Source organism: Triturus cristatus, chromosome 10, assembly GCF_964204655.1.
Source record: "Triturus cristatus chromosome 10, aTriCri1.1, whole genome shotgun sequence".
NCBI lineage: Eukaryota > Metazoa > Chordata > Amphibia > Caudata > Salamandridae > Triturus > Triturus cristatus.
In genome coordinates this window covers 405,096,759-405,122,238 of record NC_140593.1, presented here as the reverse complement: position 1 = coordinate 405,122,238, position 25,480 = coordinate 405,096,759, and the positions used below count along the sequence as shown (strand labels likewise).

General features: G+C 45.5%; 1 protein-coding gene across 14 annotated transcripts in view; it reads right to left on the bottom strand.

Moving 5' to 3' along the window:
• Positions 1 to 25,480, bottom strand: part of KIAA1217 (KIAA1217 ortholog) — a 1,240,780-nt gene that overhangs the window by 513,730 nt on the left and 701,570 nt on the right. For 8 of the 14 annotated variants that reach the window (XM_085631670.1, XM_085631677.1, XM_085631672.1 and 5 more), the window contains one exon: positions 10,095 to 10,175. The exons of the other annotated variants lie outside the window; for them this stretch is intronic. In XM_085631670.1, the coding sequence (XP_085487796.1) occupies positions 10,095 to 10,175 (81 nt within the window). The remainder of the gene's footprint in view (positions 1 to 10,094; positions 10,176 to 25,480) is intronic. 14 annotated transcript variants of the gene reach the window in all.

Sequence of the window (25,480 nt, the reverse complement as noted above, 5' to 3'; positions counted from 1 at the left end):
CTTACCTCTGCCCGCGTGAATAAACAGAACGCAGCTCTTCACGGATTATAAATTAATTGACACAAATTGATTTTCTAATTTTTCAAAAGAAATTAATAATTAATCTGAAACATATATTATTGCCCAGCTGGTTCCAATCTGGAGATATCGGAAGATAACCTTTCAGAAACAGAAATATCTAAAAGGCACAGGTTCTGTTTCAAGAACACAGGAAATTAGGTTTTACAACCAACACGCGAAAATTCATGCCGAGTTGTTCCCTGCTTAAGCCAAACACTGGGAGGCCACTGACCGCTGTCACAAATGAGATGCATAAAAGACGCAGAGGATTCAGCGCCTCCCTGGATTAAAAGAGGGTCACTGAAAATAATGCCGCCAAGGCAAGAATGGAGGCGCTTTTTACCTCAGAAGACACTCTTAAGAGAAGATTCTCTGCTCATTTCTGCAAAGCGACATGAAGAAATTAGATGTATTTTTATTAGGAACCACCACCATCCATGAGATAGATCCCCACCGCCACAGCCCTCTGCAAGGCCTGTCTCCTGATTCAGCCAGTAACAGGGGTCATTGGGAATATAATGAAGCGGGAATACCAAACCTCTACTGTTTCCCATTCAGGGCCGGCTTTAGGGCAGTGCGACTGGTGCGGCCGCACTGGGCGCTGATCTGTGGAGGGGGGCGCTGTGCTTGGCAATATCTTGATAGGAGAGATGAGGGGCACTTTTGCAGGTGGTGGTGAGAGAATCCCAGGAGGTGGTCATAGGACATGGGGACGCCAAAAGTGATTGTCGCACCAGGCGCCACCAGGGCTAAAGCCGGCCCTGTTCCCATTAGGACACTCCCCCCAATAAAAGTAAATGAAGTTCACGGGCAGGAAAGCAGTGGAAAACACAGAATACGGCATTCCTGTGATAATACTCATTTGGCACGATCCACGCAGAGTCTCTTTCGAAGTGCAGTGGTACTCCCACATCTGGGAATGACTGATATCCACGGTAACAATAATTCCAGGTGCAGGAATACCGCATCAGTGTTTCTGACATTCTCATAATGAGGGCCAAAGTCTGGAGGAGCCTGATGCGGAGCTACATTACCTGCTGATCATCATCAAAATCTACATAATAATTAACCATCTACTGCTCATAAATTGCGATTTCAAGATTGAGGAGTTCTTTGTTAATTGTAACGGTAATTGTATTTAATATATGTATATAAATTGCACTGCATATTGTTTTCTGGAAAGCTAATTTTTATCCTGCATGTTCAAATAAATATATTACTGAGAAGACTGGTTGTTTCTGCTGGCAGGATGTTAGTCTGTTCTTATAGGATGTGATACCGATTCAAATCCAATTGCGAAACAAAGGGGCATATGTATGAAGCCTTTTTCCCATTCGCCAACGGGCTGATTCTCAAATTGCAATTCCTTGAATGCAATGCAGGAACCACCCAAATTGTGCGATTTTGCCCTAACAAATCGCAAATTACCACCAACTTCAAGTAGGTGGTAATTTGCGATGTCTTTTTTGCATTTTTCAAAGTGCCATGTGGTGCACATACATGCCCTTAGGGTATGTATGTGCGCCACATGTGCACACATAAATATTTCAGAGGTGCAACAGGGTGGCCTTTTGACACCTTTGCACCCTTGAAATTGCATTCGCAATTTGCGAGTATTTAATGGGTACTCGCAAATTGCGAATGTCTTCCCATCCATTCCTATGGGCCTCTAGGCCCATAGGACTGGATGGGAATGTATTCCTTAATTGCGAATCGCAATTTGCGATTCGCAATTAAGGAATATTGAAGAATCGCAATTATTAATGCTATTCCTATATACATTCCATTTTGCGAGTCCTTAATAGCGATTCGCTAAAAATTGCTATTAAGGACTCACAAAGCGGTTTGTTCATACATATGCCCCTAAGGACCAAAACTTTGAAAAAATAGAGATATTTTTAAAGTTTGGCAATAATCTTCAGACTTTCTTCAAGAGCACAACAACTGAGGCTCTATTTGGGCTACGCAGGGCTCATCGTCTGTTTTTTTTTTTCTAATAAAGTAAAAAAATATTTTATTTAAAAGTGTTTAGTTTGTTAAGCTTGTAAACATTTGTTAACACACTTGGGCCAGAATCACTAAACAATTCCTGCACATTTGGATGACCACTGCTCTGATACCATTAGCACTTATGAGTGGATTATCTGGGCTCGGTGGCTGAGGTAGCTGCTTCACACCAAGCTCAAACCCTCCAACCGCTGCGGACTCCACTGCGAGGTCCCTTTTACTCCTGATGGGGCCAGTGAGAGCAGTGACTTGCCCCAACTGAACCTGAAGGTAAGTTGCACTTGGAGTCTCCAGATGCTGAAAGCAGCCACAATTGTCAGGTGAAAATTCCAGGTAGGAGTAGGCCATGGCCCTTCTTCATCTCACAGGAGAACCTTAGGGTTTACCTTGTAAACCTTGCTAACCCAAAACCCTTATCGTGACCTTATTTTAGGTAGGCCATCATTTTACTGTATACACTGTCAGGTGTTGTACACATTGTCCTTTCTCCTAGGATTCACATTAGACACATTTCAATTGTATTTAAACCAGGAAGGAACGTGCTTCCTTATTCTTCATGGACTATCACTGGTAAGGGAGAATGTTAACAATTATAATTATGTATTGCCAGTAAGCAGCGCAGGAAAATAAATGTTCAGATATGATAACGTTTAGCAGTGGCATTACATTAAATATATCATTACAACATGACAGGCAAACGAAAACCCCTGACTAATAAATTCCTTTTGTCTGAGGATAGCACAAGCCTAGCGGTATTCTCACATAAAGTTGGCAACGTAACTTCCGGTGAACTCTTATGCACAGAAATCGACAATGTTTTTAGTTTTGCAACTTCGAGTGGGAAACCCATGTGCTATAACCATGTTATTCCCTATCACTCAAGCCAGATTGTGACATTCGGCATGGCTACATTTCTGATGGCAATGTGGATTAGACGAGCAAAATGTGTACCTGATGCCCTTCCCGGGTATCATTTTCCCTATGTTACAACTCGGATGCAATGCTGATAATAATGTGTCTTAGTATTTATAAGAAGAATTTTCATTTTTACATGCTGCTATTTTAAAAGCGTAATAATGATGAATTCTCATAGTCTCTTTCAAGTGAAATTCTTTTTATATATGCTGCTACAGATATGGAAAGAGCCATGTCGTGCTATTCCATGATTGCATGTTTTGTGTTCTGTGTAGTACTTTTTTTGATCTTAAGTGATTGAAATAAAGTTTTTCTGACCTGAGTTATTCCCTATTCCAACCCAGGAAACTCGCTATTAGAGGCTAAAATCCTGATGTTCTGTTACCTACTTCGTACTGGCGGCCTCAAAAACATGATCTATCCATCTTTTTATTTGTTGGGTCTGGCGGGACAGCAGTGTGGACTGCAATTCCTACTGCTACCAATTCTTTCAAATGTACCTATAGCGGGGCTTTGGTTTCACGCAGAGAGCTGCTGCCTTCAACATATGCTGTTGGCTGTTTGGTGTATCCATCCACCACCAAGAAGGGGCTTCCATTAGACTGACTGAAGGACTATTTTACGTATGAAAGGTACCATCAACCATCACAGTACTTGCCACTTTCAGCTCTTGAGCTCCTAACTGCATTTTCTACAGAAATCATTACTTCTTTCTGCCTTTTCCCCAACATTGGAAAAGGCAGTAGAGCAAGCTTCAATGTGAAAAACAACGTTTGTGAATGCCTATGTTTACCATGTATTAGCACTTTGAAGCCAGATCTATTCGCGTTTCCAATGCTTGTTTACTCTTTCGTGTACACCACTCACTACTCATGTGAAGCTGCACCGTGTAGATCTTTCCTGCCTCCAGTCTCATACTCTTATTTCACATTTGGGAGCATGGCCACCAAAGATGTGATCATATAAACGAAGGTGGCAACACTGGTGGATAGCGAATGAGCAGGCGTCACTTCACAGTTCAGTGTTCATATAAGTATTGATATTTGACATTTACATATATATACAAAAAATGAGAACTAGATGTAGCCCTATAAAATAGGACATCACCGAATATTTCTCAACTCACCTTCTAAAGAAATCTACTGGGAAATAAACCAAACACAACTACCCTTTGTCAGAATTTTCACTGGAAGAAAATGTGTGTACTTAAACCTGGACTCGAAGGAACGGTGCTGTATTGTCTTTTCTCTCAACATGCTTTTTTTTCCTGCGATTAATTTCAGGGCATGACATCATGTGATAAAAGTGCAAGATTAACAAAAAGCCCCGCATTCACGAGCCAACCACAAATGGTCAACAACAGGCCAGCATGCTAAAAAAAAAAAGAATCAATCCAGAGACTGGGGAACCCCATGCAAGCTACCACTGCAGGCACTACTTCTAGGGATGAGCCAAGCATGCACTTCAGCAGACAACTCCAGCGGTTAGTCCTACTAGCCACACTAATTTCACTTCTTTCAAATATGTAGATGTGTTATTAAGTGCAACACAACAATAACCTGTACTCAATAAACATATTCGGTTGCTAAGTTGCATTGCATGAACATTCATCCATCACAAGTTCTACATGGTATGATGTTGAATGTAAACCATAAACACAGCAAAACAAACGAAGTAAAATTAACCCGGAGTGGTATAGGGAAAAGTACAACTCAAAGCTGTACCGAGGGCTAGGACTATCGTGCCAACATGCATGTTTGCTTCCATGATAGTTAATACTCAAGTCAGAGTGGCAGCCAAACTGCACTATCATTCGGATCCAGTTACAAAATATTTATCTAAACTAGGCCTTGCCGATGGAGCGGGAAGTGAGCGCCAACTGTAGGAAAAATGCTGTCATTAGGCAGGGAAGGTGGTCATCCAGAAGAGATATGTGAATTCCAAAGTGGAATGCTAGCTCAGCAAGCATTTTTCTTTGATTTTTTTTCAACAAGAAATGTGACACTGCACAAAACAGTTTTGACTGGTGCTATTTCACGTCTCTGGTGGTAAGTTAATGTAGCGGTGGGCACAAACTCCCTTTACCACCATATCACGAAAGCAGGCGGTAGTTAACTTGTGTGAATAATGTTTGTCCAAATGTGTTGCATGACATTTTGCACTGCATTACGGCAATGTCTTGCTGTTGTGTTGTGCTGTGGGGAATAAAGAAACCAGACTGGTTTCTTGATCTAACCACAAGAAGACCACAAAAGCAAAACCTCTGATAAGCACAGCAGCAAGCAATCAAAAACATAAAGGAAAGAAGAAAGGGGACTATGCTACAAACAGACCAAAAAACCTGCCTTCTGAGAAACAGACACACAGGACTTCTGGGTGCGAAGATGGGTAATTTTGTCCTCAGGGCAAGGTGAGAGGCTAATCCATGTTGCTAAATTTAGAGGGCTGGGGTGGGTCCCTGTTTCTCAGACGTGAAACCAGCTCATAATGTGTAGACTGCAAAGAACAAACAGGTGAAGTGGTAATGTGGTATGACAGTGCCGAAGGGTACACTGCAAACTATGATCTGCCCAAATCGCTGGATCTTCCAGTGGAATATTATATTCCCAAATGGCTTAACTCGAACAGAGAAATCACCTTGAGAGTCTAATCTCACTAAGTGTTTGGCAAGTTATAGACTGAGTAAGGGAGTTTTAAAGAAGAGGGAATTTTTACAACACTAAGTGATAAATAAGGTACAAATGTGATCCTCATAGGAGACACCAGTCCGCAAAGTAGGTCAAAGATAACTTAACGGCTCAGATGGGAGGGTCTAAGTTGGATTCATGAAGAGTTACACTACAGTTTCATGCATGATAAAAACTGTTGGCCCCATGTGTCGAAATACTTTATAATAGCCTTGTTTAGTGTTTGGTGGATGGATTCCTCCATCAGAAATGTGGCGCGTATCCCGTGCGGCTTATTACAAGGGCCATGGGGTATAATGCACTTTTAATAAGGCGGGCGGGATATCGGTTATGTTTATGACAGAGTAGCCAGTGCCAAACTCTAAACCAGGCTCTGTTTTGAGAAAAATGAACAGACCAGAGAGACAGCTTCATAAACAGAAAGAAAGACAGTTTTATGCTTCGATGAGTAACATGTGGTAAGGCCCAGGCTCCGTTCCATGTTGTAGCATTTGTAAAAAGAATTGCACAGCATTTATAAACAGAGATGAAGACGTTCTGGTGTACTAGAAAAGGTTAGAAGGTAACTACAACATTCATCCGATGGAACTTTCCTTACCACTCTGGGATTGCCAAGGAGGAGCGGAGAGCTACTCAGGGGCTGAAGTATAGGAGCACCTCTAACAGATCTCTGCCTGCATTTCTGAGGGGACCTCCATGGATGAATGGATTTCCTTAGATCATGGGCCCTCTTATACTGCTGCTACATTGCTGGGGTGTGTCTGCGAACCAAAGATGCTTTGTAAGGTGTGCTTCTGTGTAAGAGTAAGGGTGGGTCACTTACAACTGATGGGGTAGTTGGCTGCTGTAGTGCGACTTTCTCCCACAAGGCCCATATCACCATTGCTTCCCCGGGCATCTTGTGGCTGCCACTCCCTTTTCTTTCTGCACTTACAGACTGAGGGTGCCCCAGTGTCTTTATGTGTCCCTTGGTGCCACTTCCCTCCTTACTGAGTGGCCCAATAAAGCTTCTGTATACCTGCATGGGGAGAGAGCTGTAATATGTTCATTATCAGTACCTGAAGGGAACAGGGACACACCCAGTCTCCTGTACCTTGCACTGAACAGTGCACAAGCTGTGAGGGTTGGGATGGCCAGTGCCTGCTAACTGCGTGTCCCGGAACTCATAGAAGGTAGTACATAGTCCGGTCACCATGGCAGTGAGGGGCTTGGCAGTATGTATCACCACAGCAACTCAGAACAAGCATTGGCATAGCCAATATGACTCGCCTTTGGGACCTTATAAGTGTTTAGTTATCCAGCACAACATCCTTGGTGCAACAGTATCAACTGTTGCATGGCTAAACACTTATAAGGTCCCAAAGGCGGGACCTATTGGCTATGACAATGCTTGTTTTACTTTTATTTATTTTTTAGACTTATTGCACATCAACATGGGGTACTGTGCAACATGGCTTAAAGAAAACAAAAGCACTATGATGCAGACAACGCTAGCCACGTCATACCTTGTTTTTCTTTTCTTTAAGCCATGTTGCATAGCAGCCCGCGCTGCAGTGCAACATGTGTAAAAAAAAAAAATATTAAAATTGACTGAGCCAATAGATCTTGCATAAGCGAAATCTATTGACTTTCCCAATGCTTGTTTTATCTCAAGTAGTCTTATCACTTGTCCAAGCCACATTAGCAGAAATCTTTGCTTGATTACTGGCCTGTCCCAATGTTCCAAGACTGGAACTTTGGCCGTAGCAGCGATTTTCTTTTAGTGACAGGATTTCTATATGCAAAGAATATGAATCCTAGACATTCTGCTGACTGCACTACCGTCATATGCACCATGGTGTTCGTGTCTCCATTTAATTTACAGTGTCGATAGCCTTTAAAGTGAATCAGTGAAAATCTGAATGTAATTATCAAGCGCTTTTATGTTGAAGTTAATGGATGATTTTAAAGTGGTTGTTTAATTACATTTGTATGTACTGTTCTCTATCAAGGAGTGTTTTTTTGCCTTCAGCATGACTAAATCCTCATAAATTGTTAAAGGTTTGGCTTGTTTCATTAGCAGCTGCCATTACGGAAGTTCTCCAAGTCCCACCGTACACCTGCAGCAAAAGACACCGCTTATGGGGAAGGACACGCTACCAACCATTTACCACTGCATCCAACGATAAGAATGGCCTTGTGTCCTTCCAGTGAAAGTCCACTGACTGTGACCTTCGACTACAGCTGAACAAAGACGTCTGGCTTTGGCAAAATCAAATTAAAGAATGCTAGGCTACAGCTGGCCAGCAGATGACAGCACATGACCAGTCAACCTCAGTACAACATAGCCTGTGTGTGTCCAAAAAATCCTGGCGACAGGAACGAAAGCATTCCGACTCTACAAGCAGGACTCATGCATCGTTCCCGATGGGTGGCCAATATTTTGGCAGTGTAGCCAAATATCAGACACCTGCAGTAAAACTGATTCAAGGGATTTAAAAATTAAGCAAAATTATTCTGGAAAACAAGTTAACACCGTGACTAGGACAAAACAATTTGGAGGCAATTTCGCTAGTAAAACGAACATAAGCTTATAAAACGGTAACGTCCATTTGTGATGGAAAACGTATCTTATACTGCGCCGACTTATTCACGCGTATGCTATAACAAGGACACATTCCGTTTGCTGTTTGTTTTTGGGCAAGGGGAGATAAAATGATCTGCCCAGAATCACAGGGTGGTGAGCCGAACCACAATGGTCACGGAGTCAGGATAACAGATGCAAGCTGTAAAGTCATTAGTAACAGGATACTGCTGAGGGCATGTACAGCGTTTACCATGCGGGAGCGAGCAGCGGCGGGCGCGATAATTGCTAACAGATGGCGCTGCTGCTCGCTCCCGCAAGGTAAATGCCATACATGCATGAGTACTAATAGGAAACAGTGCAAAACATGCACGAGTGTCACCATAAGGTTGGAGCGATTCCAAGAGGTCACTACAAAGCAGCGCTTGTGCGTTGCGTAGGCGAGACCTAAAAAAAGACTATTTGGGCCTTATATGTCTATAAGGCTGTAATAATGCAAGGGCTGCTGTGGCCTTGGGATGTGTGCTCCTTCATCCCAAAACCAGGTCAGAGAGCCCATATACTTCTTCTAAGCCTCTGAGGGAACCGTTGGGCGGACGTGGGGGGTGGGGTTAGAGGGGCAAGCAGTACATCCCATACTGTTCTGCCACAGCACAAGCCACGCTGAAGAGGAGCTGGAAATCTCTGGTTGCCGTAGAGAGAGAGAGAGAGAATGAACCTGGATAGCTCGCCGTTAGGGTCACAGGCAAGCTGCTCAACTAATTTTGTCTCTGACTCAATGCTTTCATGCACCAAGGGTAAGAGGCAGTACTTGTTTCAAAAGAATGGGACAAGAATGGTGAAGATAAGAGCATAGCACAGTCTTCGCTAAGGTAACAAAAAGGTTGGAAGGTTTAAGCATACCTATGAACCATTATTCTACAAAGGCCACTCGAACAGGTGTTTTGGCGGGAGCAAGGCTATTACTTTTGTGCCACTGTCTTCACACTTCCCAAGCAAAAAAGGTCCACACAGCCTAGAGTGTAGCAGTGAAACTGATCTTTAGCCACTGCAAACTAAAACATAGCACTACCACCTGAACTGCTGTAGAATACCTTCCAGGAGGTGAGTGCATCCGCTTCAAGGCACTTACTGGGGCTTACAACAAGGCCTTACCATCTTTGGTTCTTCTCCGGTCAGTGATCCTGTGGCCTGATGCACTATTCACCAATTAGGAACATGTTTAACTCTTTGTTGCCATACCCTTACACTGTATTCAACTCTGCTAATCAAATACTCTAGTTTCACCGCCCACCATCCTACCCCCTCTATCTTCTCATCAATGTGCTGAAGAATTGACCTGGCATTCCAGGTTCAATGTTTAGAGGTTAACTAGACTGGGCCCGTCCCTACATCACAAACCTTATTTGTAGTCAATATCGTGGTGCATGTTTTCCCACGTGCTGCACAATATCCAACAGTTTGCAATAATGCTAGGGGATAAAACCAAAGCCTTGCAACCCTTTTCGGTGAATTTTATGATGTTGATACATCCCTAACAACCCATAACAAATTATGAATGAATAATGCAAGAATATGGATGAATAAAGTGCATTTATGGATTTATCAGTACTTATTAAAAGTCACAGCTGGGAGTTGGCATGCAGTGCAAACAAGATTCACGCAGTTAATAAAAACAATGGAATTGTTTTAAATGAAGCACCCTTTTTTGATATAAAGTCATCATAAATTGAGGATGCAAGGAGAAATGCATTAATAAAAGGCTTTATTGGAGAATGCTGGTTATGATGCAAACATCACACAGTTAAGGGAAACGGGCTCAGTCCGACACACAAAGCAGTAGAAAGAAAGAAAGTACTAACTCTCTGAGAGGATTCAATTTTCAGCAAGTACCTTTGAATGTCAAGTTCGGAATGAAGCGAGGCCAACATGCAACTCACAGCCTGCGAATTGAAAAAGGAGAAATGGAGGAAAGGAAGAAATGTTTACAAGAAGAAAACACTCAAGAAGAAAATCAGGCAGAAACGGAAGAAATGAAAAATAGCAAAACAGTACAAAGAAAACACATTTTCAGGGTCAGAAATAAATCAGGTACCAAAATCCATTGCTGTGTAATTCCCTTGTAGTGACAGATATCATTTTCTTTCTGTGCTTGTTGGAAAACAGAATACTTATATGCATAATTAACACACTGCTCCCTACTGGGCCTGAAAGGTATTGCAAAATGGAGTATATGGTTTTGAGTGCCTATTCATATGCACTTATCAACTCATCTGCCCCTTGCATTTTTGTTACTATCTCACTTCAGGTATTCTCGGATAGATGTTACACCTCTGAATTTCAGAATGTACTGTTTGGAGCTCGCACAGAGGGGAGGTTTGGAGACAGGGCACAAAACATGTTTGACTGGTGCTATTTCATGTTGTCGGTGGTAAGTTAATGCAGTGGTTGGTGCAAACACCTTTTACCACGAAACAATGAAAGCAGGTTTCTGGAGGTGGCAACGTGTGACAAAAACGTTTGTGCATGATTGTTGCGAGGCATTTTGTGCTTTTATTAGATTGTCTTGTTATTGCGTTGTGCTGTGGTTGTTGTGGTTCCTTCTGTTTGGCTGTTTTGTTGTGGTGTGCCCTGTTTTGTTTTAGTTGTGTCCTTCTTTTTGTGTATGGCATTGTGTAATTCTCTGCTATATGACAGCTGCTGCTACATTTCCAGCCGTAAGCAGCAGATTTCTTTCAGCAGCCACATAGCACTGTCTCATTTCCATTGTCTAAAGTGTTAGAATAGTGCTGCTCAAACATTTCAACTATTTAAGACACCGGCCAGGCCAAAACTGTGGCAGAGACTGTGAGCCAGATTACAAAATCTTTTAGACTGGTGCTATTTCATGTCCTAGGTGGTAAGTTAAAAGAGTGCTTGCTTCAAATACTTTTACCTTCGTAGTATGAATATTGAATAATGGAGGTGGTATTGTGTGCCAAGAAAGTGTGGGCGTTTTTGTTGTGTGTGTTGTGGGGGTAATGCATTTGGCTATTCTTGTTGTGCATTACTGCTGTTGTTTATACTGCAGTTGTGTTGCATTTTGTTTTGACTGTTTTCTTTTGTTGTGCTCTTTAAATTGTTTTCATATTGTTTTGTGTATATTATTATGTCAGTTTATGTTGTTTACTTTAGATATGTTAATAAATGCTGCTTCATTCCATCCAAAAGCAGCTTGAAAGTTCCAGTGACAAGCGACTATTTACCATCGTCCAAGATGGTAAAATAGCACTGCTCCAGCCTTTCAACTTCTTAAATCACCAGCAAGCTCAAAATGGTGCCACAGACTATGTCTTAACTTTAGGGCAGTGCGACTGGTGCAGCTGCACTGGGTGCTGACCTTTGGAGGGGGGAGCTGACTTCAAGGGGGGGCTCTGCGTTTAGTAATAGCTTATGAGCGGAGAGATGAGGGGAACTTTTGCACAGTGGTAGTGAGAGAATCCGAAGAGTCGCTCATGGTGTATGGTGTATGGTGGGGGCACCATAAATGACTGTTGCACCGGGCGTCCCCAGCGCTCAAGCCCGCCCTGGTTCCCAGTGCTTGCTTTATGAGGTACACCCCCAGTCTTAAACTAGCAGTGCAATGTTCACTTTATGTCATACACCTGTGGTGTTAATTACAATCTGAACTGCCTAAGTAATTGGTCAATTCAGGGGACAAAAGCTAGAGCCAGCAGACACAAAAAACTTCATGCAATATTGCACAATGCAATATGCTCTGCAGAACCGCACATCCCGCAAGTAAAATAGTTGGTTACAATAAGTTAATTATCCCGGGTTTAATTGAGCATTGATTTTCATTATCATAAGACCAAACCGATTACTGTACCAATCATACTAAACAGATTACCTCCCTCATATTTCTTTTCTCAATTATACATATTTGTTAAGGTAAAACATTTTCTGTTGATTTGCCCTATCAGCTTTTTGCGCTTATGAACCAATTTATTTTGCTATTTTACTCCAGTTTGGATTATAAAATTGTTGTGTGTACTTTAAAATAAAGTTTGCCTTTTTATAGGATTGGTGGGCCTTGTTTTCAAACCCCTTTGTCGATACAACCACAAGAATTGGGATTCAGGGACACACATCTCAATTAACCAAGTCATTATTTGAGGATTTCCCTGGCCCTAACTGACATGAAACATGGGCAACATCTGCCACATTTTGTGATAATGATAAATGTAGGGTTAAGGTCAGAAACATGGATGTTCACATGACAAGGAAAGGGACTGCGAATGGTCCAGTGGTGAAAACCCATAACGTTGCAACTTTGTGGGATTTCACTAACTTTCCCTATTGTCTTTGCACCAATTTACCACATATCACATTAAATCCAAAAGGAGCAGAAGAAAGCATGGAAATAAGGTGTGAAAGATTTCCTTCAACTTACTCTTGTGGTACTCTTGGGTTCATCCTAAATTCCACGAGTGAGCCAGGAAAACGAATTAGGGCCTTAAATGCCACAACAGTTGCAGGCGATATAGAGGCAGCAGCTTCTCCACAGGTAAACAATTGTTTCTTGTGAAGAAAAGTTAAAAGAGCTATTTCACAAATTTGCCATGCTTACTCACATGGATAGTCCGCAGGAGTGAGTGTAGGGCAGTAGATGTATTAATTTAAATCAACAAAATTAACACTCATGGGAATTTTTTGAATCCTGTAAAAGCTGGAAAATAACTAAAATGTCAGCGGAAACATACTTCAAGTAGCATTTTCAGCGTTTAGGATGTTTGTGACTGGGCTCCTGTAGCAATGAACAGTGCTGTTTTGCATTATCTCAGAACCACTTAGATATTCAAATGTATATAAGTAAACTTCGTACACTTTATATCAGTTTCCAATTACACATTTGATGATATACGTCCAAATTTGACAAATGGAATTGAGAAGTTACTAAGCACTACTCGAAGAATAGCTGTGCTTTATTGATTTGAGTGATTGCTTGCAGTGGATTAACTCAAAATAATTGACCGCTGCAAAATGAGGCGAGGAGCCTTCCAGATTCCTGCAACTGTGGAGTACCTTACCAAATTGCTTGCACTCAGAGATCAACAAGACAACCTCAGAGATACACAGCAGTCTTTAGCCAAGCAGGACCCCCATGAATTTGATGGGTGGGGAGGCGCTAGAGCAGAGGTGTCTAGTGGAGGCACCCAGGGATCCATGACAAATATTCAGAACAACAACTGTGTATGTAACTTCTTCTGATTTATATTTATTGGGGCCGATTCACAAATATTTTGCTATGTCATCTTCCTGAAGTATTTTTGGAAACCAGGAGTACCACAAGAGGAAGTAATTCCACTTTTAACGAAGTCTTTGCGAATTGGGCTAACTACATACACATTTATCTTCCTTTGAAGTCTTAAGAGGCTGACATGGGGCCAGCCCTCCTGGACCTAAGTTGGACACACCCAGACAAGATATTACACAAGGATGGAGAAACCAACCATATACATACCGTTACGCCTAAAATGTATGATTTGCATGCTGCAAAACCTGACTCCTCACAAAGCCATCACAAACAAAACACATTTGTGGAGCATAAACTCACTGGATTTGGAACACTTGTGTGACCTTCATTTTAAGTATCAGCTATGGGTCATTTCACATTTTGAAGGCTCAGGTGCCTTACCAAATGCCCCTTACTACACCAGGATTTCTCTATTTCCGCCTGTATAAATCATGTTTATTTGAATGAAACCTTAACTTCAAAAGGAAGATTAATGGACACATAAATTACAAGCTAATCTCGTCAGTAGCCACACATTGGCTGTTAGCGTTGAGCACACCGAATTATCATGTAGGAGCGTAAACACAAGAGTCTTTGTTCATTTACCAAGTAAATCATAGTAACTTTTAATCAAAGACGGGGAGGAGGGTTTCTTAACTTCATCCTTGAAAAGTAAAACTTCAAAGAGCAAGTGGGCAACGACAGACTGGAGGGTTTCTATTCTGTTTGATAAGGGCGGAAAGCAATCATATCATACTGACCATTTTAATATCTTTAATTCCAAAAACTAATAGAGTCTCCTTAAAATGCATTCCTGTCCAAGCAATATTTTGTTGCCTTCCATTTTTGTTAAGCCTGGCCTAGAGGCCGCCTCAGCTGTCTGCTAATCTCTTGTAGTCAACAAAATGAACATTTGATAATACATAACAACAACAACAGCAACACCACTCATAGCAATAATCGCATCCATACATTATACAAACATAAAGGGGATTTGGATCAGCCCCCATCAGGCACTGCTTCCGTAAAGTGTCATTCACAGCCTGGATCAGCCCACGTTTAGCCTTTTAGTATACGTAGAGTAGGCAACAAGTCAGCCTTTTCCTGCTGTCACATTGGTGGTAGCATAAATCACATTATGGATCAGCCCACATGACAACCATTTGTCGCTCGGGTGTCGGATCTTGTGAGTGGCAGCATCTTGCTTCTTTATTTCTTTATTTACTTCTTTGGAAAGTGGGACAAGCGACAACGGGAAACAAAGAAGCCAATCTGCACTGCCCCAGCAGCTTGCACATCACCCTGCAAGGACTAGTGAAGCCGACTGAGGAGGTGTGGCCAGAGACACATCACTGATCTCCCCCATTGAGAATCAATGTGATGGGCTCAAATGTCACACCCACACCTGACCCTTCCCCAAGGACCGTCCCGCTGTGAAAGGCAGTGTTAGCGATGTTGCGTGGACCTTGTAAAGTCCACAACTATTTTGAAGTGAGATACTTTTTTTGTAGGAAGTAGTGGGTGTCTCCACTAGCAATATCAGTCCAATTGAATGCATTATTCTTGTAAGAATGGGTTTTTAAAATATTGTGCATAAAAATATAATTGTTAAAAAAAAAACGGAACTTCACAATGTGCCCACATAGTGTAGTACAGGAACATTCTTCACTTTATTTGCCTCTATTTTGTAACCATGGTATTTGCTTTGTGTTAATTCTTTTTTAGGTCTCGGTTAGACAGCGCAGACACGGTCTCGAAGAGATATGTTGTGTTCAATCCGTGGGATTCAGCCTGCCCACAAGCTTACCATTTGCTCACTCCATCCTCGCTCTCGTATCCTTTGTCCCCAGCTGTTCATGGCATGCATGCTTCATGCGTCCTCTTGTGTTTAGCCCTCCCCCAGAGCATGGACCACGTTCTTGTGTCCATCCACTGCTCCCGTTTTAGGAGCTACTTTTTTCTTTGTGTTAGAGCACTCTACAGGAGTGCTCGTATTTTTACAAGCTCTTTGTTCTCCTCCCACCCAGGCTTTATATCAAACTATGTATACATTGTTCAACTGCACTAACAGGAAAGAAGCAAAATTGCAAGCTGGTGGAGGAGCCTAGCACGCAACCAAGATGGCCGCGTAGGCTTGTGGCTCCCGAGGGCCTCCGCAACCTCCCACGTCTATCCTGTCATAATCCTGATTTTTTCGATGGGCTTTTGTTTATGATCTTGCGCTAAGGTGCCACTCGTTTTCCAAATCGAAATTGGACTCCGAGAACGTGTTTTTTGGCGATCTGAAGTTTGCGGCCTTGGTGCCGAACTCGGGTTGGTGAGGTGCCCGGCTGCGAATTGAACAACAGCGGCATGCCAGGCTGGGTCTGCCCCGGACCCCGTGCTTTCACTTTCGGTTTCGAGTTGAGCTACCGAGACTGATGCGTGGGACATTGGGAGAGCTGCGCAGAGTATGGAGTGCAAGGCCTAGTCTTGAACTGTAAACGGGCCTCTTTCAGTTAGCGGCCCGGATCTCCTGGCCTTCCTCCGGGTGCTGGAGGGTGCTGACCTTGCTGATCGCTGACGATGACGACGAGAGTGGACGGCGACAAACTGAAACCCAAATCTACCCGGAGGGGAGCCTATTCCCAGGCAAACAATATGGACCGCTATGCACAGCCAAAGGGATCCCCTAGTGGATCGCGTAAATCGCCTGAGCCGCCCAAGGAGGCCTCGGGCGCATCATCCGAATTGACCCTGTTGGATGTCATGGGGGCCATTGAGGAGATGAAGGTGACTGTGAACCAGCAATTGGATACTCTGGCTAACAAATTGGACTCGGTGCTGATTGATGTCACCTTGGTCAGAGCGGACCTGTCGAAAACCAATGACCGGGTCGACTCATTGACCCAAGCAGCGTCGAGCCTAACGGTAGATGTGGCCGCCTTGCAGACGACGCTGCGGAGATTGCAGCTCGCCAGTGACCTGACCGAGCGTCGCCTTGAGGACTCCGAAGGCAGGGCCAGACGGAACAATGTCCGCATTATCGGCGTGCCCGAACGGTCGGAGGAGTCTGCTGTGGATCTTTTTGTGGAGGATCTAGTGGTGACTCATCTAGCACCCAAAGGGCTGAGCAAGTTCTTCGCTGTGGAACAGGCCCACAGGATCCCGGGGGGTGCGCCCAAGGTGGGTGCCCCCCCGCGGCCTATCATTGCCCGACTTTTTAATTTTCGGGATAGAGACGCTATCCTGCAGGCGTCGAGGGTGGCTGGGCCATTACGATTTGAGAACTCTAATGTTAGCTTTTACCCAGACTTTACACAAGCGGTTCAAAAGCAACGGATGGGATTCTCGACCATCAAACGGCGCTTGAGAGACATGGAGTTCAAGTATGCGATGCTGTTCCCGGCTAGGCTGCGGGTCGAGTTGGATGGTCGCTCCCACTTCTTCGACCGGCCGGAGGCGGTGGGAGAGTGGCTGGATGCCCTGCCCAAGAGTCGGGATCGGGAGGGTCGGATGGCGGAGAGCGGAGAGGGTTTGACGGAGTAGGAATGGAACTGTGATCCTGGTGATGGACTGTATTGGTAACGTTTTGCACCTGTGGCTGCACTGGACTCCAGTTTGTAACGCTTTGCCCCGTGGTATTTGGAGGTTGCGGGGGGCTTGCTGGGGCCCTTTCCTCCTTCTGGGGTTTTTTCTTGTACTTTCTTCATATTGGGGCGACAGGCACACTGCATGTTGGGGCGGCTGTTCGGGCTCACGCAGGGGTGCAGGGAGGGGGGAGTTTTGTTGGGGTTGATGGGGGGGGGTTGGGGTTTGTTTGTTTGTTTCACAAGGCGGGGTAATATTTTTTGCTGTGCTATTATGATTGTGCTCCCCGGGAGGGGGATATTTTGTGCTGGGAGGGATGGGGGGTAGGGGACTGAGACTTCTTTCCTGGAATGTGAATGGGCTGGGGGACAGGATAAAGCGGGGGGTAGTCCTGCAGTTCTTGAAACGTATTTCGCCTGACATTGTGTTCTTGCAGGAAACGCACCTCATAGGGAACTCTTTTCATGCCATGAACAGACGAGGATATCGCCTCCTGGCCCATTCTGGTTTCACCTCTGGCTCGAGGGGAGTGGGCATCTTAGTCAGGACCTCTCTCCCGCTGGTGGTGGATGAGGTGCTCCACGACGACAGAGGGCGCTACACTGCGCTGGTGGGGAGGTGGGAGGGTAGATTGATTTCGCTGGTCGCGGTCTACGTGCCGCCGGGCCTGCAGACGGCCACCTACGCCAATTTGGGGCGCCTACGGCTTAGGCTCCCGGGGGGGGTGTTGGTACTGGGGGGGGGGGACTTTAATGCGGTGGTTTCCGGTGTTGAGGATCGATACCCCCCTAGGGACCTCCCTCGGGCCCAGAACTGGCTGGGGGGCTTTCTGGATACCCTAGGACAGATAGATTGCTGGCGGTTGAAACACCCTGGACACGCGCAATATACCTTCCACTCCGGGGCCCACGGTAGTCTTTCGAGGCTTGACTATATGCTAGTGCCTGCGGCCCAGGCGGGGATGATCGGAGAGGTGCGACACTTGGCGCGCGGTATATCTGATCACTCCCCCCTTTTGCTGCACCTAGATATCGCCCTGGGGGTGGAGGGGAGGGTGGCTCCGATCAACCCCTGGTACCTCCGGAACCCCACGATTCGTGCAGACCTGGTTAAGTCTTTGGAACACTATTTTAATGATAACGTGGGGTCGGTGTCTTCCGCCGTCTCCCTTTGGGAGGCCTTTAAGACGGTGCTCCGGGGCCAGGCCCTATCTCTCATTTCCCACACCAAAAAATGCGAGGCGCAGGAGGTTGTTCGGCTCGAAAATGAGATCACCGAGTTGGAGAGGGATTTGGAGCAAGGTGTTACGGATGACGGATTGCATGTGCTGGAGCTTAAGCAGGCCGATTATAAGGCGCTGGTTACTGAATCTGCTAGGAGTATGAGCAGGGAGCAACAGGGGCGATTGTACGATATGGGTGATAAGGCAGGGAAGTTGATTGCCTGGTTGGATAAGAAGGAGAGAGCGAGTGGAGTGGTGCCGGAGATTGAGAGGGTGGATGGTGTGCGTGTGACGGACCCCGGTGACATTGTTGATTGCTTTGCGGAGTATTTTCACGGGGTCTACTCTCCGGTCTCAGAGCGATCGGAGGAAGACTCTCGACTGCTGCTTCGAGATATTACTCTGCCTTTCCTATCTGATGAGGATAAAGTATTGATGGATGCGGCCCTATCGCCAGATGAGATTGCTTTGGCCATTCGCTCCATTGCCTCGGGTAAGGCCATGGGTCCTAATGGACTTCCCATCGAATTGTATAAGCTGCGCCCAGATGCGATTGCCCCGTATCTCCGGGACATGTTCCTTGAGGCTCAGGCGGCGGGCTCCCTCCCTTCTGACCAACGTCTTGCTACTATTGTTGTTATCCATAAGGAAGGGAAGCCGCGGGATCGGTGTACTTCTTACAGGCCTATCTCTTTGTTAAACGCGGAGCCCAAAATCCTCGCCAAGGTACTGGCCAATCGTCTGATCCGGGTTGTGGGCGACCTGATTCATCAGGATCAATCCGGTTTTATACCCCATCGCAATACCGCTTTGAACCTGCGGCGACTGCATGGCCTCCTTGCTCGCGCCCCATTCATTCGACACTTTGGAATGGCCATACATCTGGGCGGCGTTGGCGAAGTTTGGGTTTGGCCCGGGGTTTATCGGTTGGGTGAAATTGCTTTATGACAACCCACTGGCACAGGTAGTGGTCAACGGACGGGTGTCGGCTCCCTTTGTTTTGGGTAGGGGCACCCGACAGGGATGTCCACTGTCGCCTCTTCTCTTTGCGCTTTGCTTGGAGCCCCTTGCGGAATGGTTGCGGTGGCACCCCTCGATACGTGGCCTTAGATGGACGCCGGAATACGAGGTTCGTGTCTCCCTATATGCGGACGATATCCTCTTGTATCTTGCATCTCCGCGTAAATCGCTCATTGTATTGGTGGATGTGTTGAGCTCCTTTGGTCGCAACTCCGGATTGGTAATTAACTGGGCTAAGTCTTGTGTATACGTTCTCTCCGGGGAGGCCCCCCCCCCTTCCGCGGGGGTGCCCTATCCAGATTGCGGAGTCGGGGTTCACGTATTTGGGTATCTTTATAACCCTGGATCCGGTCGCCCGGTATGAGCGGAATCTTCTCCCCCCCCCCCTTCAGCGCCTAAGGGCGGATGTGGTGGGTTGGCGGCGGCTGCCGCTCTCGCCGCTCGGCCGGGCAGCATTGTTCAAAATGATGTCGCTACCACGCTTTTTGTACGCCCTGCAGAACACTATGGACGTAGTGCCAGCCTGTTATTTTCGGGAGGTGGAGTGTCTCCAGCGTCGATAGTTTTGGGATGGGCGGCCGCGGATTGCTCTTGCTAAACTGACCCTACCGTGGTATGACGGGGGGGGGTCGCCCTCCCTGACATTAAGCGATATTACTGGGCCTCCCAGTTGGCTGCCGTCAATCACGGGATGTATGGCCCTGCTTTGAACCCGGCTTTTGAGATGGACAAATTGCTACTGCCAGGCGGAGACTATAATCGAGCACTATACTCGGGGTCCCTTGATGCGCGGTTGACGGGCCCGACGCGGGTCGCGGTGCAGGTGTGGCATGCAGAAAATGCGGCGATGGGGTGGAGGGATCGCTTGACTCGGGCTACGCCATTGTACGCGTCCCAGCGTTTGGGTTGTCTGTATACTACGAAAGGCTTCGAGAAGTGGGATACGATTGGTATCAGCACGGTAGGGGATCTCTGGACGAAAGGGAAATTTAAGACGTTCGACATGCTGAAAACGGAATACCAGTTGAATGATAGGGAATACTATCGGTATGTTCAAGTTCATCATGCCTTGTGTTCCGTGTTTTCAGACGTGGCGGCTATTCCGGAGCATTCCCCGTTGGAAGACAAGAGTATTGGACGGCTATGTGCCGGATAGCACCATTTCGTTGATTTATAAAAAGCTTATCAATGATCGAATGGGTTTGCTGGCCTCATTGCGGGAGACATGGATTGCAGACGGTATAGAACTGGACGACGAGGATTGGGTGTCAGCGGTGGCCTCCCCGAAAGAGGTGGCTATCCCGGCCCGATTGCGGTTCGTCCAGCTTAAGATACTGCATAGAGTGTACGTCACAGGGCCTGGCCTGATGCGTATGGGGTATTCGGTGGATGGTTTTTGTAAGCGAGGCTGTGGGCTACTGGGGACTTTTCTCCATATCTTGTGGGAGTGTCCGGATGTGACTCGGTTTTGGTGCAGAGTGCATGCGGTGTTAGAAGAAGTCACGCATGTTGCCTTGTTGCCGGAGGCACGTAGATGCTTGCTGAATGTCTGGGAGCCGACTGATTACAATGTGACGCAGACGCAATGGGTGACTCTAGGCTATATGATAGCGAAGCGTGACATCGCACAATTGTGGGGCTCCCAGAGGCCGCCAACGGTCTCCGAGTGGAAGGAACACATGGACTGGTGTATGTTTAGAGAGAAAACGGTGCATGTGGCGAGAGGCAAGCCTGGGAGGTGGATTAAGGTGTGGGGTCCCTGGAACTCCTATCGTGGAGGTATTTGCGCCCCGCCCCAGACGCGTGAGATGGATGCCGCTCTGTCTCCCTAGCCCCCGCATTCCTGTATGCTCCTGCGACATGCGACTTTGTCGCTTCTGCCTTGCCCCCCTCCCCCCCCCCCCCTCTGTCTATCCGGGTTGGTTTACTCCCTCAATACGAGGAGCACTTGTTTCTGCCATTAACCTCCTCTGCCTTGTGAGTTTGATGTTTTTTGTTTTTCAAAAATATGAAACCTTTCCTGTTTGTTTAGGGACTGCAGCTGTGGCTGACTGCGATAATTTGCTGCTTCATTGATGTGCATGTTAAGTCGTGCTTAGGTTTACACTGCGTTTAGCGGCCGGCCTGTTGGTTGTAGGCCCATACTTGTATCTTTTCGAAATTGTAATAAAGGTTTTTAAAAAAAAAAAAAAAAAAAAAAAATTGCAAGCTGGTGTTACATTTTCTTTTTTGTTGTTGCGATTTTATATAGTGCAAACAAGACCCAAAGGTATTGCAGTGCTTTACAGGACCACTAGTTGCGTTGCAGACGAACATTCATTTTTAGTCACAGAGAGATTTGCCCAGAATCACAGGATGTTGAGCCTCCGCCGACACTCAAACCTGGTTTCCGAGCGTCAAAGTTTGTCACTCTAGCCATTACACCACATCCTGTCCCTACAGAATATAAACATGAAAACTGCACAGTTCCCCGATTTGTAGGCATCTGCTCTTTCATGCCTGCTAAACAAAAGATAAATCCGGCCTGAGCCAAGCTCCGCCGGCCTTGCCTCTCCCCCTTTCAGAGACAGCAGCACTGGGGCTTTGGTGCATGTGTGTGCACTCGTGTGTTGCCATACGCTTAGGACTTTTACACAACTTTCAGCCATGCTGCTAGTTAGCATGGCTAAAATAAATTAACATTGACAACACCAATAGCTCTCGGATTGCCGAAACCTACTGTCTTTGCCAATGCTTGTTAAGATGACTGACTTTGCTGGCTCACTTACCCTGCACTGGGAAAATGTTTTGATTGATTGAACGAGCATGTGAGCAGCGGCCTCATGGCCCTCGAAGCCCATCAGGCCTGTGTGGAGTAGTGTACCAGAGCCTAACAGATCCGGTGAGGAGTGTAGCATAAGAGGGAACGTTTGCTTCCTAATCATCCAGTTGTGCTCTGTACAATATGCGCCAAACCGCCAAGGGCAAGGTGGACTACCGTACGACCAGGTTATACCTGAAATCCTTTCACTTCTGATTCATAAGAAAAGCGGGCGAGAGACTTTGAGAGCCAAGCCTGAGATGCGCTTTCCCACGCTGGCTGTTGGCCTGTGGTCAGCTGGAGATGGCAGTGGTTGACTGCTGCCTCTGGCTCCTGTCACAGAAAGTGCCACATGCACTAGATTTCCTGCTGGTGTGTGCCTGAAGGTACTGCTATTGGTTAGGCATGCAATCTTTAACGTGACCTTAACATTATTAGCACTGGGTAGAGTTGCTGGACATCCCATTTTATAACTTGCAGGATTGGCTGAGCCTGGTAACGTCAAAACAAAGCCTTAAGTATACGGCTGAGATATAGCATCTTGTGGTTATTTGAAGCATATTGGTCTGTTATGTAATTTTTAAGAAATTCTTGGTAACTGATGATTTGAGGACTCCATGTCAAGGAAACACCCGGCATGGGCTACTCTGCACACATCAATGATAAGGTGCTACTCCAGTAGAATAAATTAAATATAAATCTGCCAAGGCAACACCTCCAGAATTCACTAGTTTGTGAAATGAAAGCATTGCACTAGAATCCTCTTGTTGCATGACAATGAGCCATGCAGTGGTTATGGAAAAGAAACAAACACTGTTAAAGCCAATAGGTCTCGGCAATGCCCGAGCTGTTGGCCTCGTCGATGTGAATTTCTTTAACCAAGTTGTCTAGCAGCACATCTGCTGTTCAGCATGGCTGAAAGTCACTGAAAGCCCAGAATCACAGGATGTAGAGCTGATGCCGAGTTTTTTCGCCCCCCATGTTGAGTTTCTTGTCCTGCCCCTTCTAACACAAAAAAGCAATATGACGTGGCATTACACTGGCCACATAGTAGCGCTTTCGTCAGTGACTTTGTCAATGAGGCCTACAAACAAGTGCAGAAGCTCATGTTGAGCTGGGTTGAGATGTTGATGAGCCATTAAACAGTTACATGTGCTGAGTGGCTCCCAGGGTTGGTGTAAAGGGGCACCAGAGAATGCAAGGTAACAATTACAGCTGTTTTTGTAACTACATTTTTCAGTCTGTAGAGTCTCCACAACCACTAAGGTAGGAAGGGTACGTTTGTAGATTAGCAGCCCCACAGCAGGTAAGGTCTCACCCCTGTGGACTACTTGTGGAGGACGGACATCCACTGAGGTGGAAAAGCCGCAGTACTACTCTGGTGAAGTAAAACACCAGTGATGCTGGCAGCGTGTGCCTATTGTCACCAGCATTGCATGTGATGCACCTTTAAAGACTCTTGTCACAATAAAGCACCACAGCCGTCTGCCCATCTTTTGGGTGGTGTGGCTGAGCAACACGGGGCGCCTATCTACTTCACTGTTAAAATACTCAGTGCAATGTAGGTGGTATACCCCTAGAGAAGTGCATACACACAGACCACAACTTAATAAGGCATTCAGCTGTCTTAAATAATGCAACATTACAAAAGCTCATATTGGTACTATGTAATAGACATATAACCTAATACACTGGTGCTTAGCAGTGCTCTTCAGGCCAGGTATTTGGCAGCTAAAACTATTGTAGGAAATCCCAGTATTTGGAACCAGGTTTTGGGTCAGTACATTGCTTATCATTGGTTTGTTTTCTTGTCAATCTCATCTGCTTTCTTCTTATTCAATGTCTTTCCTTCTACTTTTGCTTGTTCCTAACCTGGAGTATAGCTTCTTTACCGTCCTTCCAATTGGATGACTTTCTCCTTCCACTGCTTAGATTTAAGAAACTATTTCTTTTTATTTTAGCACTCCATGGAAGTACATGTGTTTTCTCGCACTCTCCTTTCTCCACTATGTACGGCTTCCACCTTCAAACCCTGACCCTGTAGACATTGTATTGCTCTTCCATCACTCAACTCATCCCCTGCTTCCCCCGCCCCTCCCTGTCCCGCTTGTTTTTTTTTAGTAACACCCCTTCTGTTTCCCCCGATCCCTTCCTACTCATCGCTGCCATTCGTCGTGGCCTTTACTTGAGCCTCCTCCAGCTCAAGACCCATGCACCAGTATGTGTAGACTGCATCATCTTAACGATAGCGGTCTGTAGTCTTTTGTTTCACAATAACATATAATTCAAAGTATTTCAATAATCATAGATCTTCACCAGAAAAAAAAACAATATTTACTACAACAAATATTGCTAACAAGGTCAAAAAGATCAGTTATGCTAGATGGTTGTAATCATATAATAGAATTTGTTTTTCTAATCCAACACAACACTTAATGGAATTGACACAAGTAGATCAATAAGTAGGATGAATAAACGCCGGGTAGTAGTAGAACAATTAATGCACACAAGGGATTGCACAGATTTTTTTCCAAGATATATTTAATTTGATGTTCAAACCTCTAATGAATTTAGTCATTACTGCCAATATAGATTGTCTTAATGCATCAGACAAATGCCAGTTTTTGAATACGGATGAAAATACTGCACGAATAAAAAGAAGTTCAGATTAAAATATTGCCTTAGAAAATCAGAACTTGTAGATTAAAAAATGTAAACAATGTGCACTCTCTCTGGTTAAGTTTAAGTCTGTGGGTCAGTGACCATTATTTCAGGCCTTTATGCACAAGAAATGCAATCTTATGCAAAGCAGAAGCAAATAAATATTTCTCAAAGGCTGCTTTTTAGGTCTCGGCTCGAAGGCTGCGCTTGCGCCGTCTCGCTCCGAGATTTCATGTTTTGGAGTGGGGCTTTAACCCGCCCCTTTTTTTTACCTCTTCTCCATTGGCTGGCCTCTTGAATGCTGGCCAGCCATTGGAGAAGAGGTTTGTCTCTCCGAACAGGCCCCGTCCTTTTCGGATTCGGGGGCGTGTTTTTTGCTACTTTTCTCATTATCTCCTCCAGCCAATGGCAAGAGGAGAGAAAAGAAAAACACGCCCCCGAATCCGGAAACGCCGCTGCCTTTCTCCGAGGCATTTCTGCTTCGCCTCGGAGAAAGGCGGTGGTGTCTCCGTGTATATTCTTGTTTATAATTCTTCACGTCCCAGAGCGGTCTTATGGTATGCCCTTTTCGGCCGTAATCACCACGGTCTTAAAACAAGCGCAGCGTGTACCAACTTTCACAGACCTCCATGGAAAGAGTGTCTGTGGCAGGGGTGTGTGGAAGACACGAGGCCGAGATTCACTGTTCGGTGCTCGGCGG